Raw genomic sequence first — 20,828 nt, forward strand, 5'->3', positions numbered from 1 at the left:
GACATAATGTTGCCAGGCAAGTTGACGTGAAGTGTTACATGATTAATTGAAGTATTATTTTCCAGGGTTCAAGATAACGCGGGGCGCGTCGCGTGCGCCGGTCCCGGGCCGGGCCGTACCCGGCGCGGCCGGGGCCGGCGGCGGCAGGGCCGGGCCGGGGCCGGCGCCCCGTCCACAAACTGTTCTACTACCACGACTACGTGTACTTGACCAAATCATAAAGTGTACCCCACTGTCGCGAGTACTGTACCGAACTATTATTCCTCAGTCGCCGCTTTACGGACTTAGTATTTGTGTTTCTTTTGTACGTCCTATATAAACGATCACCAATTTTGATTACCAATAAAATGTATGTATATTAATTGTATTTGTTGTAATAAGTAATTACGCAATGGTGTGTGGTATAATCATGTGAAATTATGTTCTAATAATATATTGTGGACTCATTGGTGGTAGGTAGAAGACTCGGGTGTCGACGACATCTTCAATTGAAAAATATGTTGACAAAAAAAAATACAAAATAATTTAATTTTATAAAAAAAATGTATAAAATGTACGACGGATGCTATTTAAAAAATATAATATAATGAATAAGATTTTATTATAAAAGGAGACGTGTTGAGCGATGTCCTCAGCCGATGTACGTTACGTTAGTGCGGATGTGTCGACACCCACTGACTATGTCGCAGTATACATAATGTAAAATGAAATGTCTTTTATTAATAGACTGGATAATGCTGTGAGCTGTCGTGTAATATATGTAGCCGAGCCTGTCTGTCTGTGCGGCGCGGCGCACATAGGTTACTACGCTAGGAAATTATTCGTAATTTTATATTGTACAAACATCTGACTAATGACTAATTGAGATTGTACAGTTTCCGATTTAATAAAGTATATAGTTGTAAAGTGGTCGTGTGCTTGTATCTTCAACGTAAATGTAATGGACTTTACATTTAAAGTAAATAAGGCAATAAATCTACATAATTGTAATAATCTACACTAATGTAATATTAATCGAGTCTGGTTTAATCAGACTCGCGAAGGCTAGACTGTAATACCGCGCCGCGCGCACAGACAGACAGAGTACATAGTGAAGTAGCATATATAATGAAGTAGCGGCAATAGTGTAAACGTTTGGGGCCGACGTCGACCGCTACACATTCGCGATACTTGTACAATATTCTCGAATACTTGAGAATCTAAATCCGACGTGATCTGTGGCGATGTCCGTGGCTAAATAATAAGCAATAGTAAGTGTGTAGTACTTGCATACTTGTGCCTGATAATAATATGTCAAAGACACCAAAAACTTGGCTGAGTATAACGAGCTGTGTGGCTGGTTTGTGCTTTCACATAGAGGCTGTGTGCATCGTCACTGCTCGGGCCCCGCGCGGGTAAGGGGTTGGTCCTCGCTCGGGGAGCTACACAGTGCCGCACTGCTCCACGTCCACTTTATTACCAAGATGTCGGATGGTGAGACTCTGTGAAGCTCGTCGGGTGGTTGTCGCGACGACTAAGGTGACAAGTTGTTATTCGTGCCTTAGTAAAGTTTTGTATTACAGTAATTGTATTGTACGTCGCCCTCCACTTCTCTTCTCCCCCTCTCAAACCTGTGCCACGATCATGGAGGTAGCGGGCTGGGTACTCTTGACGTAGTCGGTAATATACGAGACTGGGGTGGATGTAACTTAGGTTTGTATTGCTAATTAAGTTATAAACAACTCCTGAGTCCATCCCGAGTTATGTCCATGATCTGTGCACAATTATAATTACATTACTCTTAAGTCACAAATCTCTTGGAGAGCTACTTCTCGAGGGCTGCTGACCTCTACAGAGGAACAATCTTGAATATACGGTTTCAAGAGAAAAGTTATTTGTCCAACAAATTGTTCACTATTTTCGCATTTTTACGTAGACATTTATAAAGTTCATTATACTTTGAAATACACGAAGAAACGTTTTGTAAACAATTTTTATGTCATTCGTTTAGAAGCTTTTTCTCACTTGGATATCGTCTGACAAATTCCTGTTTGCAATAGACAAGTTGACAGCACACACCGGGTGTCGCGGCTTGTATCGAGGAACTGAGCCGCGTCACTGTACAGGAATGCGTTTACAACGTACAAATGGTTCCGGCTACAATCACCAGTACTGTCAATATGTATGGTATATATTTATTTCCTCATTATTCTAGTATTCAACGTATTAGATAAATTATTTACGTTTACATTACACGCTCACTGTGTTGCCACACGCGAAACTAATTCACCTCCTTGCCAGATAAGAAATCGCATTTATATAATTTTACTTTATCCATTTGTTGGTAAATAGATAACTAGAGTTTCTATAGCTACTTGCGCCCGCGCCGGCAACACAGTGTACGTTTGTTTTTCGCTTATTTAACTAGCAGGTTGATATGGTTATTGTTTATCCGTTATTTAGATGAATTATAATTTTTATTTTTAATATTATTTCTTGACCATTAAATGCATCGATGCTAATTCAACGTGTCACTAGCTAGGGAGAAACTGTAAAGATTAATGTAACTATTTAATTAAAATATATAAGTTTTTCAATACATCAATGTGTATCATTCAATACTTTCCCATGTTATTTCATAAGGCTGCACAACCCGTTTTTCTATCCCAACTACACTTGTTTGCAACAACGAACGAACTTCGTTCAATTATTCTTGATCAGCGCTAAGTAGTAATTTCGTGTGTAAAACGTCATGAATTATAATTCTATAATTATTCGACATTAATATTACGAAGTACGAGGACTTCATTACTAAGAAAAGTATATTAAAAATTGAGAATAAAATATGCTAGTTTCTATGAAAATATGCTAGGAGCTACCAGGTTAATATAAAGCATGAGTAAAAAAGGGAAAAAATCGTAAATCCACTATTACAAACAAGCTATCAGAAAATCACTAGCGAAGCGAGGCGAGCAAGGGTAGCTCGTCGCCCGACCAGAACCAGAGCCGTGCGTTTGGCGCTACGCGTTCTGCGCGGTGGGGGGTTAGAAAAAGACTAAAGCCCATGTCTCCAGCCCCCTAACTAACTTCACACAAAGATCACGTCATAAACTCGCTGCGTTGCGATGTGAAGAAAGAATAAATACTTCCCATTTATAGATTAGAAAGTATGGAAGTCATTCATTAACCCGTCGTTTGTCGAAACGCAGATCTTCGCGAGAGACAATGTGTTTTCTTTTATATTTCTCAAATACCGACAGACAAGAGGTTAAAAAACAATGTATTGTCTCCCCACCTTAAGTACACCTCTCACTACGTTACTTTTAATTATAGTAATAATAAGTCCTCGAGTGGTTCGCAAGTGCGACTCAGACCTTTGTCTGAGTTTCGATTCCCGGGCAAAGTACTACTGGGCTTTTTTGGCCTTTCGAAGTATTCTCAGTAGTATCACGGAGTTGGAATTGTGCTCAGTTTACGGCAATAGGCTCACCCCTATTACATGAGACTTATAGCACAAATGGTAAAATTTTTGTGTTCATTGTACAGTTACATTACATACCGTAATGTGACTCTCTCATAAAAGGCGTGACTATGCATATACGTGACGATACATATGACGTATTTTTGTTGGATCTGATTATGGGCTTAAAGTATTTTTTTCTTTATTTTTTTTCGGAATTATAAGCAAATTCTGTAGGTAATCTATAGGGTGGTCAAGCGTACTAATAGTACTAGTCTATAGCACGATACATCTGATCTGCTACTACTAGTCGTAGTCATTTTGTCACTTCCTTGCAGATAGGTCCACCTTACATACATTCCTTGCCACTGATGAAAGCTTGGCGGGAGCACAGGGTTGGAGAACGATGTTATGCCGTGATACAAATAAAACACAAATGTACAATATGATTATAATTTATTCATTAATAGTTTACAAAGACGTTATCGTACACATATTTCAGAATCAGCATTGCATACAAAATACCCTCAGTAAAAAAACATATTTCTCGTTTTGTTCATTATAAAAAAAGAGTCAACGCTTCCCAAACGTTATCGTAAGTACAGACTTATTACGCAAGTGGAAACCGTTTATATACAAGACTATGCACCAGATACAAATCTCAGTTTTCATGTAAAAAACAATTAGTAAAAATGGTTTTTAATCCCATGTCGTAATTATAAAAGCATGGAATGGACGATTATATAGTTGGGAGCGGCTCGAGCTTACCCTAACGTGATAACTTACAATAACTTACCTACCTTACATGTTCATTAATTAGAAGCCAGACTCGGTGCCCCGCGCGCGGCGGCCGCCGGCGGACAATACTGGAGTCTGGCACATTAACTATGCACAACTTGCTACTGTCCACGTGGTCGACTGACTGTTTGTTTGTCGTGATGTGTGAGAGTTAATGGAGGTGACGTTATGCAGAGTTAATATAGTCAGACCGAGTTGAGCAATGCGGGGTACATGTGTCGAGCACTCGTCTGGTATTGCGTCAATCCCTGTTTAACTTAAATTAATTACGGTACAGTGTTACTGCAGTTATGTGCTGTTTGTAGGCATCAGTCTCACGATGTTCACATTCACTAACCTACAGGACACGACGGTAGTCAAGTACTGGGAGCTGATAAAAATTGTATAAAAACCATCGACTAGACACTACAATATCCAATAAATATTTTTCGAAAAATTTCAGAATAATGTCTTCCGTACTAATAATATACCATACAATCTAGAATAAATAATTCAAGCGATACGAGTGACGGTCACAACATATTTAATATAAAAATAATTCGACATAAGCAACGTGACGGCAGATCTACCAGTTATAAGAAAAATAATCTATGATTACAATAAGATGAAGCGATATTTTCATAATGATCACATGCGCGCCATGCCGCGCCATACTATCATCTTACTCGTACTAAATGCAAACAGGGCGGCGCCTCACTTCACGCTATGTTCCAGACATTGTTTTTTTTTAGCACGAAATGTGTATGGTCAATGCAGGGGCATTGACTAACATTCCCATTTTATTATTTAATTAAACCATTCAGGCAGCGGATTCTGTCTCAGAATTGGCTGATTGGGTCGTTCGTCGCCGCCACAACTTACGAGATGGCGGCTAAAGGAATGAAGATAACGGCAGTAAGCGCGCGCCCTCCGTGATGACATTCGATATGAAGATACAAGTCCCGCCGCCCGTGTACCACACGTGCGGCCGGGGATGGAAGAGTATTGCGAGTAGGAGGCGGAGGATCCTTTTGAACATGATTTGGATGACTGATGAACTAATGTATGGCTGCCCAGTCAAAGGCCTGTGTTAAGTGAACTTAGGCCTGTATAGTTTCAGATTGGTCGGGCAGCGACGATGATGCGATCAAAAGGATTCCCGGGGTGCGGGCTTAGTACTCCCAGTGCGTGGCGGAGCTGAGGTCGGGCCCGGCGAGGCGGAAGTTCCCGTTCTTGGCGGCGGCGAGGTAGTCCCCGCCCTGCGCGGCGCGGATGGCGAGGCGCGTGGGCTCGCGCAGCTCCAGGTGGAACCCTTGCGGGGAGTCCGCGTCGCACGTCACCGACTCGCTGTCTGCGTGCCAGTACTTGCCGTTTTGTCCTGGAAGAACGAACATTGTAGTAATGAGTAGGTACCATGACATTTTGCGACTAAGGAGTAAACAAATATCTAGCTCGTCAGTAAGCGTACCTTTGAAGTAGACGGCGCCCTTGGGTCCGCGGATGACCTGTATGGTCTCGTAGTTGGCCTTGTTGCACTCCAGCCTCACGCCCTTGGGGCCCACGAAGCCTTGCTCGCACTTCAGCACAAGGATAGGCCTGTAACCAATCATTTAATTATAAAATGAAAGAGAAAATAGTACCTACATTACATACAATACAGTAATTTAACATTAATATTGAAAAACAATTAACTAAGTAGGCATCACAGATGTTTCCTTATTTTCATATATTTAGTTATTGGTTAGTGTGTAGGAAGGTAACTGTCAAATATAATGTAACTCTACTCAACAGACATTTATTATTTCCACTAAATAATTTGATTTACCTTCCTTGATTATAGTAGATAATAAACATTATTTGTTTATTAACATGACAATAATAATTGCAGTTCTAATTTTGTAATTAAGCGACACAACACTAGCGTTGTTTGGCGCTGGTAATGCGTTTACTGTACATAATGTTGGTACGGACCTGTTGATGAGATAGAAGTAGTATTTGCAGTTGTCGTCGATGGAGTCTGCGTTGGCGTACAGGTGTCCGGAGCGCTTGGTCATCAGGTACTTGCCGTTGTTGGCGCGGAACGCCACGGCGCCGTCGCCCTGCCACTCCAACTCGAACAGGGCGTTCGAAGACCTGGACATACATTCCACATGTTACAACGTAGTCAGACCTTTTACAAACCACCATCTCCAAGATCTGATTTATAAACATACATCAGAATAACCCAAATTTAAAGTTTGTAATGAGACTCGTAGAATTAAATAAATAGAAGAATTATTAGAGGAACAAGAAGACTACATATCTCTTAATTTTCAAATTCAGGGAATTGTCTATAGTTTTACCATAAGACCAGTAATTTTATTTAAATTTGTTTTCACACTAATTTCATAGCACCAGTTTTAATCAGAAGGTATACATACTTGTTGTCCCCAGACGCCTGGATGCCGCCGCCGGTCTCGAGCGTCCAGTACCGGTCCTGCATGGTGCGGATGTACCAGCGGCGCGTGGCCCAGTCGAACTCCAGCTGGAACGTCTCGTGCGACGAGATCTCATCCTGGTTGGCGGTCACGTCCACTCCTGGAAATAAACATAGATATAAAGTTACTTAACAATTTTTGACTAGAAAATCGCCGAAATCTTTAAATGTCTTGGTAATCTCTATAGGATCATCTCTCTTATCTCTGTGTATTTCTTGACTAAGAATCTAGTTAAGTACGTTTAATCTACTCATATACTCAAATCCCACACGAATGCCCTTGCTCGGACATGGGACCACTCTACCCCTAGAGTAAGTGCTCTCTCCTCGAGAGCCCAGCTGACCGTCTGAGCCTGTTGTCCGAGCACTCGAGACGTACGCCGAGTGCAAACATCAGCAAATGAACAAACACACACCCGACATGTACCTCTCGAGTGGGGAAGGAAACCACCATGAGCTCTTATGGGGCTCTTACATGGAGATTGCCGTTGTCTCTTCATTACTTTAATTTTGTTAAGCATTTCTTTTAACTTCTAAGTACTCAACTCCTTCCTATAGAATACGTTTTTATCAGTATAGAGAGAGATCTCGTTGTATTCATTTTGTTTATTCACATTCATTCATAAATATGTATTCAATGCATTAATAAATACTACACACATCAACACAAGCTATCCACCGCTCGCCTCGGGACTACTATAACGAAACTAATATCGTTTGACTCGAGTCCCTCGTGTGCCCATGGAGTCGAGGAAATATAATCACGCGCGGCCCCGCGGGGGTTGGCCAGAGATTGTAATTGAACGGTGCATAGTAATGAAGTGGCCCGATTGTACTCGTACTTTACCATTTACATTACAAATTTTCCTAAAGTTTAAACACCACTTTATTCGTAATCCCATAGAATTCCATGGATTTCAAACATATTTGTTAGTAGATATTGTAACTTTTTAGCACAGGGTAAGATTGAAGATATTATGTGTCAAGTTAGAACTCTCAGTAAAAACAGAAGTATTTGTAGAATGTTGGTAGACGCGGAAGTGCAGTGAACATTAAGTTAACGTGAGGCTGCGCCGGCCGCGGGCAGGAAGCTAGCGTCAGTCTGGTGCGAGTTAAAGATTTGCCGCGCGGCTGACAGGCGATCGTGCGCAACGGCTGCGCGGCCAGGGGTGGCAACTGGTCACTTCTGTACAAGATATTAGCTAACCAGTGATGCCCTAACAGGAGGTAACAAAACGTCAGTATACCAGCACATTCTGTCTCTCTGGACTCTGGACATTATAATCTCAAAAGTCAAAAGCTGTCCAATTTACATAAAATTTTCTCTAATTAAGCAGTGCATTGCAGCAGTGGACTAAGTCTTCCGACTAAAGACACACGAGTAGATAGCTCAAGGCAGTGAATTCAATGCTCATATTATTATCATATCGAAGGCAGTAGAAATAGATTGAGTCGTCAGTGGGTAACAATAGGATGTAAACGACATTATGTGCGACATTGCAGTGTGCACCTGCATCTGCGGTGCAAGCGAAGCAGTGAACCGCGGCGACACCGGCGGCTTTCTAAACCCGTTACTTTTAACAACAATGCGATTGATTGGAACCCGGCGTTACTGTTATTTTTGAAAGTTATCGCTATAATGCTGTAACTGCAACATTTCTCATGCAAATCCTTTCGGAATGCGATGCAGCTTGCGAAAATGTTAGTGGTTATTTATAAAAATGTAAATTGGCATATCGATATTGTAATGATATTTTCGATGTAATATTGATTTGTGTATTTTGTGTGTGTCGTGCAGCCCTGTGCACGTCGTGCGCTATCACCGTGTCCCGGCGGCGCACGCGCACGGTACCGCTAGCGCTCTCAGCACAGATGCATTGCCTGCCATTATTTGTTTGTAACGGACACGCGCAGCCAATATTTTACTCACTCCGATAAATCTCTTGCTGGAGATATATTCTTGTGAACGGATATAGTCGTGCAGTGCAACACTCCAGCAATATACGAGAACTTAGTTTACAGTTCCGCAATATATGGCGGTTTATGCTGCTGCATGGAAGGTGTTCATTTTATGAATGAGCTACAGTGGAGACTAACGAAGTACTTCTCATGGCAGTCAGACCAGAGGCAGAAACATCATAACTACTCATAGGTACAACTGAATTTTATGTCATGGAACATATAAGGAGTTGAGGACATTTGAAGCCCAACAGAATAAATCTCGACGTGAGACCCAAATTCAATCATCAAATTCGGACATAAGACCTTATGGGTCTCACGTCGAGATTTATTCTGTTCTTTTATTCTGTCTCACGTCGAGAAATAATAACTGGGAATGCTATTACTTGAAATCTTCATGTAAAATCTATCTATTCATTACATACCATGAAACGGGAAAGATTTGAGCTTATAGCACCTCCTAAGGAAGTATTCGATCTATTGACCAGTATTATATTAATGTTCGAGTGCAATGCGGGTAATGCCTAGTTTCCACCGTACAGAACACACTGACAGGGCAGTAAGGCGAGGTGGCGGAGCGTGTAACGCCGTCTACTGCCCAGCACCGTAATTACAGATTCCATCGGCACTGCATGACTGCCTGCTGATGGCCATGATGACAGGCGACGACACTCACACGGGCCACACATGATCCATTGATTGAACTTGTAAGTATGGGATATACACTGGATCTTAAGACTCAACAAAAGTTGACGAGTATAGGACCTAAAGATTTTGTGCTTACTATGTAGTTTAGCGTGAGGTTCTATTTTTTCCCAATCACTGTAGGTGCTTGCTCAAAGTTTACTGTCCCATGGTTTAACAGTAGTTAGGCATTTTATTACAAATACAGTCTGAAAAAATATTTATATAGACAACACTGTGACAAATGTTATCGCACTCCTCATTGGTTGCTGCTGAAAATCATGCAATAATTTCACCGTCTTAGGCGAGGTGAGAGGGAGAGTGTCAGACTCTTACTGACTAAAAACAACCCTGTTCCTACTCCTGCTTTTTGAGCCGGAGCCCCGGGGACCCGACAGGCAGTCCATCTTAGTATTACATGGAGAAATAATAAATGAATACGGTTGTAATGTCTGAATCAAGCTAATTATACCAGGGAGCTATAAGAGCTATCTACTGATCTATACTGAAGTATAAACTTTCCTCGGCAATAATGATAATCTCTCTCGTACGGCTTACTTAACGTGAAATAATTATTTTCTGCCTTTATTTATAGCTGACGTAGCGCAGCTTCATTTATAATGTTTCTTGTTGCAGTGTTGGTGTGTGTGTAGGTAATTAGCTACGTGTGAGAGCTATGTGCCACTGTACTGTACCTATTATATGTAATATACAAGAATGGGGAAGCCCTCTAGTAAGTTTCTTGGTGTCCAGAGTGCTCCAGACTATCTAGTAGTCCAGGGTAGGGATGTCAGTATGGCTTTGGGGCTTGTAAATTATTTGGTTCAAGTAATGTTGCAATACTGAGATATGAGACGCGTTTGATTATTATTCGGCTTCCAATCAAAGACTTCGGTACAGCAGAGTGCAATGACATTACTTTAAAAACTTTTATTCAGTAATTTGTTTCATTAATTTAATTTCAGCAGTTAAAAATTAATTTTAATATTAACTTTCTAGACTGGTAAGCAACTGGGTTTTTATAGTCAAATTATGTACAACTTGGACCAAACAACCGGCACATGCATAACTAAGTAACCACCAAAATAGAACGCTAACTGAGCAGCGAGCAATTACATTCAAATTAAATATAAAAGAATAACAAAATGAAGAATATATGATCGGAACCCGCGCGGCAGCTCCTCGACCATAAATTTAATTAAAACTATAAAGTTTAGTGATGTAGTGAGATCACACGACACTGTGCAGGCATCCGTGCAGTAGAAACGTTAGAAAGCATAGCGCACATTTTTTGCGCGGAATAGTTGCGCGCGCGCCGCACTATCAGCTAATTCCGTTGACAATTTGACGTTGCTGAATACCTCTTAATTGGCTTACTTTTGAATGCAAGTCGCCGTGCATATCCGATTATATGTGCGTTTTTCTGTGTGTAATAGATCTCGGTACGGACGGTTAAGTAGACAGCCGAGGCCGGCCCGGGATCACTTACAATGCCACCCGCCGCCACGCGCCGCACTCTGGTAGACGGGTGAGATCATATACATTAGATTTTAAATAATTAGCGAGGCTTAGCGGTCACACACACAGTTTTGGAAATTTTTGGATTAGCAAATATATGCAGATTTATGTATCAACATGCGTGCTCAGTGGCATGTATAATAGTAATTTTGACAGTGGAGCAGACGGTGGCCACGGCCAATAGAGCAGGCGCGAGGCGGAGGTAACGAGCGAATTATTGTAATGCAGCATCTAAACAACGCATTACGCGGTCGCTGCGCCGGAGACCTGCTGCCTCCAATGTAAATTACGCTGGATGCGCAATTAGTAACGCAGGCTGGCTCACACACCATCTGTCACTTTCTGATGCCGTTACTCCGAACCCATCTACATCTCGAGATGTGCTTTTTATTTACATAAATATTATAAGATTTGTTCATGTACTTTTCACCAACGCATATTATTATTCATAAAACTTTATTTTTTGCCACACTCAAATAAATACGTCTAACGCTAATCTGGAAGTCATTAAGTGAGATCTATGTTCGCAGTGGACGCTCTGTCCTGTGACTGACATGACGATACTGATGTTTAATAACCACTTCATAGTACACCTTTGCCATTTCTGGTTAAATGTAAATGATGTATAGGATCTGATTGACCCATAAGATTATACTCGTACCAAGAGCTCACGCCTCCGTTCCATTAACAAAGGCACAGAATATTAGTACCGTTTGAACAACATCAGCCGGTGTAAGAACTGACAGTGTCATGCTTTATTGACTAACCACTAAACCGGGCTACGGTCGGACACATTGGCACAAAAACTGAACCATTACTGACAGGGCGCGCTAGATCATCGATAACTGTAGAATACACTCAAATTAATATCTAACTTTTAGACATCTTCAACCTTGTAGTTTTGTAATAAAGTTTATAATCAATTAAAGATGTCCAACATAATGGGATAGCTTAAAGTGCTGTTGTCTGCACATGCCATGTTGCGAATGACTTGTAATTTTTGTTAGAAAACATTTCAATTTGTTCGTCATTTCACATCAAATATAGTGAGGGACGTGAATGCGGCCGTCGCGAGATATTGTCCCACTAACGGGTGAATCCGCTCACGATCACTATTCAAGTTTGCTTCATAAAAATAGATGTTAAATAGAAACGTGACATTGAAAATTGAGTTTATAGGAATCGTGATTTTCTTTCAATTTGTTTTGTTAACATTTTTAGCGAACAGTTAGCACGGAGATGACCTTCTAGGCGGCCTTTTGCATAAGAAGAAGGTATTACTAAAACTAGTTTAATAAAGCTAGCTCCTATAACTTCAAATAACTCTTGGAACTTCAAATAACCGAACTACTTTGATTGCACGGTTGGCGCGGTGACTGGGCAACTGGCTGCCGTACAACGGGTAGCGGGTTCGATTCCCGCATGGAGCAACTCTTTGTGTGAAATTCACAAATTGTTGTTTGTACGAGACAGGAGAAAACTCATGTGTGGGGCAACATTTAAAAAAAAACTCGTGCACTTGCTCGGCGATCACATTTTCGCCGACCACATGCAGTCTAGTCTACCTACACCAGGCACCAGAACAAGTCTAGGTAAAGTTTAAAACTACATTTTCGAAAGCTCCTCTCTCGCGGTCCCCGTGACGATGCATATAGTGAAGCTCTTAACTATCAGCCTCTACATATCACTACGTACAACTATGACTATGCCTCCCCCATACATTGTCGTTCACTATAAAGTGCTCAGGTAGCGTGACTCTGCATAGCGCGCCACCTTTATCGAACTTTAGCTGTGCACTGCTTTGAGGATTTAAGTGAAGTCAAAGTACCTACATACAGTTTGTTTTCCTGTAGGTACTATATAAGTTTTTAAACTGACATGGTCACTAACACTAGTCTTAGAACTACCATGTTTTTCGCCATGATCACGGATGAACTCATCCGTGAACATGGCGCTTGCAACAGTGCCGAAATATCGGAAACTCATATAAATAGAAAAACATGGTAAATATCCCGTTTCGATTTCCTGTACTATATTTAGGATATTTGACAAATATGTTGTTAATCAGAAGTAACTTTGTTACTTGGTTGCTTTTAATTAAACAAGTCTAACTGCCACACTCAGATTCATTTAATGATTACTTAAACTATTCCTTAGTAACGATTTTGTATCGAAAACAACTGCTTAAGGATTGGGTTAAGTAATCATTAAATGACTCTGTGTGTAAATGTTTATAATTCTAGCATTGACTATTTCGATAATATAAGCTAACAAGTTAACCCAAACTGACAAGTTTTGTAGTAATCCTGCAAGGGTAATGGTGTAAGTGCGAGAGTTAAATGTGCGCGAGGTGAGGGGTCGCGGGGTCGAGACACCGTTACCTCCTGCACCGTCCTGACCGCCTGGTACTCACGGCTACTGCAGCTTCCTTATAGACCGGCCTATGATTTTATACCGTTAAGCAAGACATGTCTATATCTGATATAAATAAGACTTTAAAGTAAGGAAGAGAGCTAAGCAACTTACTTATAAGATAACTAATTAAGCTTCGAGTTTTAAGTTTGTGTGGTCCAAAAGTTATTATTCTGGGTCCCAGAAAGACGGGTGTGAATCTCACATTATATAGAAGATTCAGGAATGCTAATGAGCCAAAAATAGAGGAGTTCGAGATTTCAAAACCTCAGTATACATTTATTTGGTGATGAAGTCACGGTGACTTGAAAGTAATTATGTAAAGTCAGCAACTACTAAACAATACAGTCGCTAGTGTCGAAGGTACGGTAGTGGCCACTCCTCACAACAGTAGTGAGGAGTCATCAGTTACTGATGACTTCCAGGAACACGGGCAATCTGCACACGTCATCGCGTCATCGTTGCTGAGACGGCAAGGGGAGCTTAAGGCGTTATTGACTGAATGACTGAGCTGTGTATGTGTGAGTGACATGATTTATTTCTACAGTTCTTTGATCTTTTGTATTGTTTTGAATTGAATGGTGAATTGAACTCAAAATGTATGTGAATTATATGAGAACTTGTTTAGAACATACTTAATGAAATCTTATTTGAATTAGACTCGCCCGTCTTTATTCTTTGAGTAAATTACACATAGATATGAAATAGTCATGAATGGCATGAGGCATGAATGTGTAGATCAATTAAAGATGGACGCCATATAGATTGCAGCAGCAGTGTCGGTAGGAAGCCCCGGTAATAACAGCCTGCTGCCATTAACTTTCACAGTATCAGTGCGTCGTAGGAAGCGATGGGCCCACAAAGGAAGTGTCCATTATGTAGTTACGAGCCTTTCATCCATTCCGCATTTGATTCAGAAGAGATTTAAATACGTGCTCGGATTGCGGAACTTATTGTTAGTGATGCCAACTTGCTATCGAGTGGAATTTTGTTTCTTTGGTTCATAATTTAGCAGTTATTTGAGTGGGTGTGTTTGAACATTTATTTGTTTGGTATCGTCATTATAGTCATTGCTTTACTACCTATATTTGGGATATACCATGTTGTATTATATAGTATATGGCAATAGGCTAACCACCTATTACATGGGACTTATAACACAAATGGTGAAAAGTGGGTGTAGTAAATTGTATATCGGCTTTACGTGCCGTAATGTGCACCTCTGCCTACGCCTTTGGGGACAGAAGGCGTGACGTTACTATCTTGTTGTATTAATGACGTACCTTGTTTGACGGACACGTATTTGTCGTTGAGAGCGGCCACGAAGGCGGCCTGCGGCAGACTGTCCTCCAGCGAGAACAGCTCGTCCCTGGTGACAGCGGTGGAGCGGGTCTTCAGCACCGCCTTGGAGCCGATGGGCGCGAGGTAGGCGCCCGAGCCGTCGCGGAGCGCTAGGGCTCCTGCGTGGTACTCCGCGCTGAACAGGCACGTCGACGTACATTGCTCTTGCAGCTGCAGGAAGAATATGGAACTTAGGTAATGTGCATATTGATTGATGCATAGGAATGAAGGGGAAATATCCGATGGGTCATGTTTATGGAAAAGTGTGAAGTAATGTCTACATACATAGTTCGACGCAGCAGCTAATGAAACAATAACCTATCATACAGATACACTAATTGTACCTAAGTACATACATATGCACAATAAAGTTACATAAGTTTACCGGCAAAGAATTACTGCAGCTATTACGTTAAGTATTCTGCCAAGTTTAGTAAACATGGACACTTGGACAGTACGACATTACTGCGTTATGGCCTCAAATTGACTGTTTTGGTATCGTAAGCAGTAACATTTGAGTCATTAAGTCATTAGCTGAGTTCGGCAGTGGCTGTGGAGGCGGTTCGTTTCCTCAGCCATTGTCCGTAGAGAGGAACCATTGTCAGTACAGAGTGATGTCTCACGCCGGGGCTCGTAAGTCAGTATCGACGGGTTCCCACGTGCGATGCCATGGGAAGCAGCGACACACCGCCATTGTTTGCTAACTCACCCAACTGGGACCTCTACAGGGATGCTCACTTTGTGATTATTGGATGTTTCAGTAGATACGACTTAATGGGAAGTTAGTTTGGGAGTTGGTTGAATATTTGAAAAGCTCCTAATAATCCAATGCAGCCTTGGCACAGGCCTTCGTCTCAACCATTGCTCAATAATAAGAAATAAAAAGACCTTCAGTAGTTCACATCAATATCTCAAGTCTATCATATCATTAGTGTCGTCGATTTCTTTGTACCAGTGCCGTACATAATAATTTACTTATTTTATTCCTTTCGGTGTTTTACAGGTTGCTTTTCGGAGAGTGTGCGCAGGAATTACACGACCTAATTCCACCATCCCATTTCTTTCATCGGACAAGCCGTCGTACGGCGGGTATCCATCCCTACGTTGTCGAAACTTCTACGGTTCGGACTAAGCGTTTTGCTTCGTCGTTTATTCCGCGTACATCGAGGGACTGGAACAATCTGCCTACTGCGGTTTTTCCATCGGACTACAATGTGGGTGTCTTCAAGTCTAGAGTGAATAGGCTCTTAAGAAACTAGTGCGCCTCACCATCAACGATGTCAAGCATTAGTTTTATTATTAGTTGTTTATTAGTTTTTTGTTTGTTTATTTGTTTATTAGTTTTAAAAAAAAAAAAAAAATTGATATACATCGTCTTATTAATTTCATATTATACCACGTGTGGCAACCCTATATGCAATGCGCGTACGCAATTTGCCGCCGCAAATAATGCGTGTAGTGTTTAACGTTCCGACGTCTTGTTCCGCGGGTGATGTGTCAACAAGTTTTTACTCACTGAACATCAATGGTTCGTCTCTTCGAATTATAACACACTTCTTAAAATGTCTACACGAGTTTCAAGTAAGATATTTCAAGTATAGTATCTTTGCTTTTACTTTGTAGTTGGGTTTACTACTAATTGAAAGAGCTGTTTTCTTTTTAGAAAATATGATTACTTGCAATTATTAGATGACTAGACATCGGTACAGAAATCATTGCTGGATATTTGTAATTAGTCATAGCATAGCTGCGAATCTATTCTGCTCATTCATTGCCAAGTTCAAGTTGCAAGTCAATCAAAGGCATCATGCTCTTTTCCTACGGTAACTTGATTGATATATGCTGTATATCATAAATGTATATAAGGCTAAACTGGACTATTTTTAGTTGCAGCAGTAGATTACCGCTGCTGACTATATGATAGGCTATTATGATATGATAGACCAATAGAAAAGTCTGTGTGGAACCGACCTTGCCGCCAGCACTCAAGTACTTGTTGTTGCAGGTGTGCAGCGCGTACTTGCCGCCCTCGTCGGCCCGGAACTCCAGCGTGAACAGCGTGTCCTCGCCCCACGGCACGTTGGCGTCCACGTGGATCTCGTCCAGGGACTCCGACAGGTGCGCGAAACGCTTGCGCCCGATTGAGCGGAGGTTCACCTGGAACAAAATATTACATTAGTAAATCTTTTAAAGGCTAAATGTGTACCAGTTATGGAAATTGAAGATGTCTGATGTAATGTATGGTGGTGGTGTCTGGTGGTTAACTCCTCGTTGGGTATAGTAACTTCAAACAAGACTTATTAAGAGAGAGATCTTCATGAGTCGTAACCAAGAGCCACATAGGAATTAGGATTATTATAAGGATTGGTGTTTAATCTTTTCGAAAATGGGTAAATGTATGTAGATATGGAGTACAACGAGTTTCAGGTTAGTATGAAATAAGAAGCGCCAAAGATAAATTTCCCACAAAAATGGACATTAATCGTCCGTGTTTCACACATTTATTTAAATGAGACTCGAGTGGAATCAGTCGCGGTGGTGCCAATAACAATATGAATTAGTTACACTGAGGTAAACAATAAAACGTGGCCACACATCCGGAACATGCAGAGTTTACAAGTATCTACTTAATATGCTACTGAGAAGTTTCACAAATGTTTCACGCTCAAAATAAAGCGAAATAAATTAATTGTACTTTGACTTTTCTCTAAAACATGTTTGATTTTAATCCGTTCCCATTTCGAATTATAAAAAATACATAGCTAGCTCAGTTTATATTCATATTTTACGAAGCAAAAGACACATTTTCAATAAGTCTCCTATCTATCACAATTTATGCATTGAATATCCGTCTTTCTTCGCCTAAGACTCGGCACGTCTCGAGCGCGAGGCTGCGTGCGATCGTGGATACGGCACGGAGCACGGACTCACTTTACCGCGCATTATCGCCACGATATGTCACTCAGGTGATATTGCACAGATTATAAAATACGGTACTCCAGTGTGGGACGGGATTAGCCGCATTTCGATCATGGCAGTATGTACTCAGAATTACATTTGAAAAGAAATTATGTTAAAGGTTAGTCATAAATCCATTTTTATAAAGCGTTTATTTAACATATTCCATTATCTCTCGTGGAAATTGAAATAGATTTGAGATAGGAAAGTTAGTGACTCAGATAATGTAACGCTTTCTGCCTAGTGTCTCGTAATCGAACTGTCTAGGAACTTTCGCTTCCTGTGATTCGGGAAGTGATTATAAAAAAGATAACAGAATAGATAAAAATCTTACGAAATTGGCAATATCTATCTATAAATTGATTATGTAAAGAACATAATAATTACATAATTTGTTCAGAAAGTATGCGACTAGACACCGAGGTTAGTCAGTAGCATCTTTTAATTATTCGGTGATGTAAATGCGACCTCCAAACAACCTATCAAGTGTAGAAATTGTAGCACCCCTTAAGGAATCTAAATCTAAACATCTCCTGAAAGACGATGGTGATGGTGAAATGTGTGTGGTGTGTTTACCTGAGGCCTGGCGGCAAGGTGCACGTGCCAGAGCTCGGCGTCGCCCGGCACCTTGGCGGTGCAGGTGAGCTTGTCCGAGCTGGAGCCCAGGAAGTAGCCGCGCTCCACGTTGCGCAGCGCCCAGCGCCCGCTGTTGTCGTCTGACACACTGACAGGGACATCGGTGATCATTAATATATGGAGGTTTGCACAATATACAAGGGATTTGATATGGTGTTAAGAATAACGTATCTACATGCCTATATAATGTAAAAGAATTGGCAAAAAATAATTTATTACTTCTCTGCATCACTATTCAAGAATCAAGAATAATTCCAAAAATAGACCATAATTGCCATAAACGTTTCGTTTCGGTACATCTGTCTGTCTACAGTTATTATAAGCACCAGCGTATTAATTATCTCACCGCTGCGATACATTCAAAGACACACGCATTTTGATTCCACCACATTAATTCACGAAATGAGCATGAAAGCGATCCGATGCATATACATTTATGAACACTTTCCATCACAAATTATGGCACACCTGCACTTAAATACAAACTTTATACACTTTGGAATAAACACTATATTCCTGAGGTTTAGTTTCTATCCTACAATGGATGTCTGGAATCGCTTCGAGGAAAAAGCGGCGGCGCGGCGGTCGCCATGTCGCCAATTAGGAATGCCGTGCAATTATTTAATTAGTGGTATAAACAAAGGGATTATTGGGCGGTCAGCGGCGAGTGCTTAGGATTGTTCAACAGAGACAAATTAGTCTAGAATCGTACAAAGTACTCCAATAAACACGAAATAAACGTCAGTACATCAAAATGATTATTCTTTAAGACACAAGACGTAATCCATCACCCGACTAGGGGACAACCCTCGAGTCTACGAGGTGCATTTTAATTAACCACTACGCTACAATACCGGGGGGTAAACGACGATTGTCTTTTGTTGTCCCGTCGCGTGGGTGGTTAAACAAGAGACAGGATCGAAGGAACATGCATATGAGTAGGAAGGGAAATTAAATGATTAGGATACGATGATTTATCCTCAAAAATCTGATTAGAAAACTTGTCCATGATACATCTTTATAGCTATTACTTATTTAGAATAGAGCAGTAAAGGAGATAGTGAGACACGATGTTGCTCGCGTCAAGAGGTCAACAGTACCCTGATAATATTATTATCCTTGTTCTAAAAATAAAGGAAATGCTATTTTAAGAGTGCGTCTAAGTGCTCGGGTGTTCATTATAATAAGACTATACTAAAGAAGTATTTATATTATTATGGATTCATCTAATGCAGTTCTTTTTCTGCAATTCTTCTCATAAAATCGCTGACTTCACCTAAATCATTTTTTGTTAATGATTTAAGAATATTTATAATCGATATGGGGAAATAAATAATAACAATAAAATAACCATAGAAATATAAATTACTAAATTATTGGATAAAAACAATGCACTGCGGAATGCAGCGATGTGTCTATGTCCAGCTTATGTTTTATGGCTTCTAAATTATTCCACTTAATCCGCACTGACTTTTACTCGCTCCATTTTAACACCAAAAAGTAAAAATGTGTTTTAATAAGTACATACAACAATAGGTATTAAAAATATTTGTCTGGGAAGCTTTAAATAATTGTAAGTGCCCAGTAACAATAGCAACTAAATAATACGTGCTCGAGAAACTTTTGCTTTCACGGCAAAATGGCGTCGGAAATGTGTCCACAATTAAAATGTCAATGGGTAAACATTTACAACAGCAGTGGTCGCGCATGCAGCGTGTAGCGTGTCGCGTGTAACGTCTGATATTTGCATCAGAACGCACATTCAGTCCTAAATGGCAGAACGCTTTGCACAAAGCATTTGCAGCTTTGCACTTCCAACAGCGAGGGAAATGGGAACTTTGGTATTTACTGGCAAATAGAATTTAGTTGGCGAAGTTATTGTGACATTTTAGAAACCTTTTTCGATGTTTTTCTTTCACAAACGATTTTAAACTTAAATAGATGGAGTGCATGTGATAAAATACAAATGAGAAGTGTTCCTGTCATATGATGAATGGCCTGTTATTAGCTGGGGACCCTCCAAATATAAATTATAAATGTTATCCCAACAAAACAGAGCTCTTTCTCTGTTGTTAAATAAATATTATCTTACATTGATTTGCATATCTTATCGTTATCTCGGGCAGGTCATCCCAAGTCAACAACACTGTGCTTACATAATAATAATTTCCATAACAATCCCGAGGCCCTTCAAAACAATTTAAAGACGTTATTTTGGCACGCGCCTGTTACCAGCCTGACAACCTTCATGTAACCTTTCCGTCCTCATCCTGAATTATACGCTATCACAGACAGTTAAGGTTGAATGTCCCGTGCGGTCGTCTCGTCTGCACCCTCATTCGCTCCCCTCTGAATGCTTCGGTGTGTTGTGTATTGAAAGATCAATATTTTTGGGGTTACCTCCGGTTAGTACCAACGTGCTTCAGAACTACATTCAAATGTTTTGTGAAGCTTCACAAGTGCTCAAGTTTGTACGAGAATCCGATTGCTGCAAGTTTGAGCGGTAGTCTCTATGACCGAAGAACATTGGATGTCTTTCAATAGTGGTTCGAGTGCAATAAACAGTAGTGACCAAACATGGTGTATCTTACAAGAATCCGAACGTTATTTGTGTGAGCTGAGTCATGG

The 20,828-nt window shown here is 40.7% G+C and overlaps 2 protein-coding genes across 9 annotated transcripts in view; one reads left to right on the forward strand and one right to left on the reverse strand.

The window, feature by feature from the left end:
- Positions 1-2,580, forward strand: part of LOC118263954 (epsin-2) — a 29,770-nt gene extending 27,190 nt beyond the window's left edge. For all 7 annotated transcript variants that reach the window (XM_050705085.1, XM_050705086.1, XM_050705081.1 and 4 more), the window contains one exon: positions 66-2,580. The gene's annotated coding sequence lies outside the window, so the exon portion shown is untranslated. The remainder of the gene's footprint in view (positions 1-65) is intronic.
- Positions 2,581-3,878: 1,298 nt separating this feature from the next.
- The window catches only part of LOC118264160 (protein singed), a 46,784-nt gene continuing 29,834 nt past the window's right edge, over positions 3,879-20,828 (reverse strand). For both annotated transcript variants that reach the window (XM_035576575.2, XM_050704616.1), the window contains exons 4-10: positions 18,141-18,288; positions 16,578-16,763; positions 14,549-14,777; positions 6,637-6,793; positions 6,188-6,349; positions 5,685-5,812; positions 3,879-5,594 (exon numbers count right to left, since the gene is read on the reverse strand). In XM_035576575.2, coding sequence (XP_035432468.1) covers positions 5,389-5,594; positions 5,685-5,812; positions 6,188-6,349; positions 6,637-6,793; positions 14,549-14,777; positions 16,578-16,763; positions 18,141-18,288 — 1,216 coding nt within the window. In that variant the 3' untranslated portion in view covers positions 3,879-5,388. The remainder of the gene's footprint in view (positions 5,595-5,684; positions 5,813-6,187; positions 6,350-6,636; positions 6,794-14,548; positions 14,778-16,577; positions 16,764-18,140; positions 18,289-20,828) is intronic.

The sequence above is a fragment of the Spodoptera frugiperda genome, chromosome 26, assembly GCF_023101765.2.
Source record: "Spodoptera frugiperda isolate SF20-4 chromosome 26, AGI-APGP_CSIRO_Sfru_2.0, whole genome shotgun sequence".
Taxonomy (NCBI): domain Eukaryota; kingdom Metazoa; phylum Arthropoda; class Insecta; order Lepidoptera; family Noctuidae; genus Spodoptera; species Spodoptera frugiperda.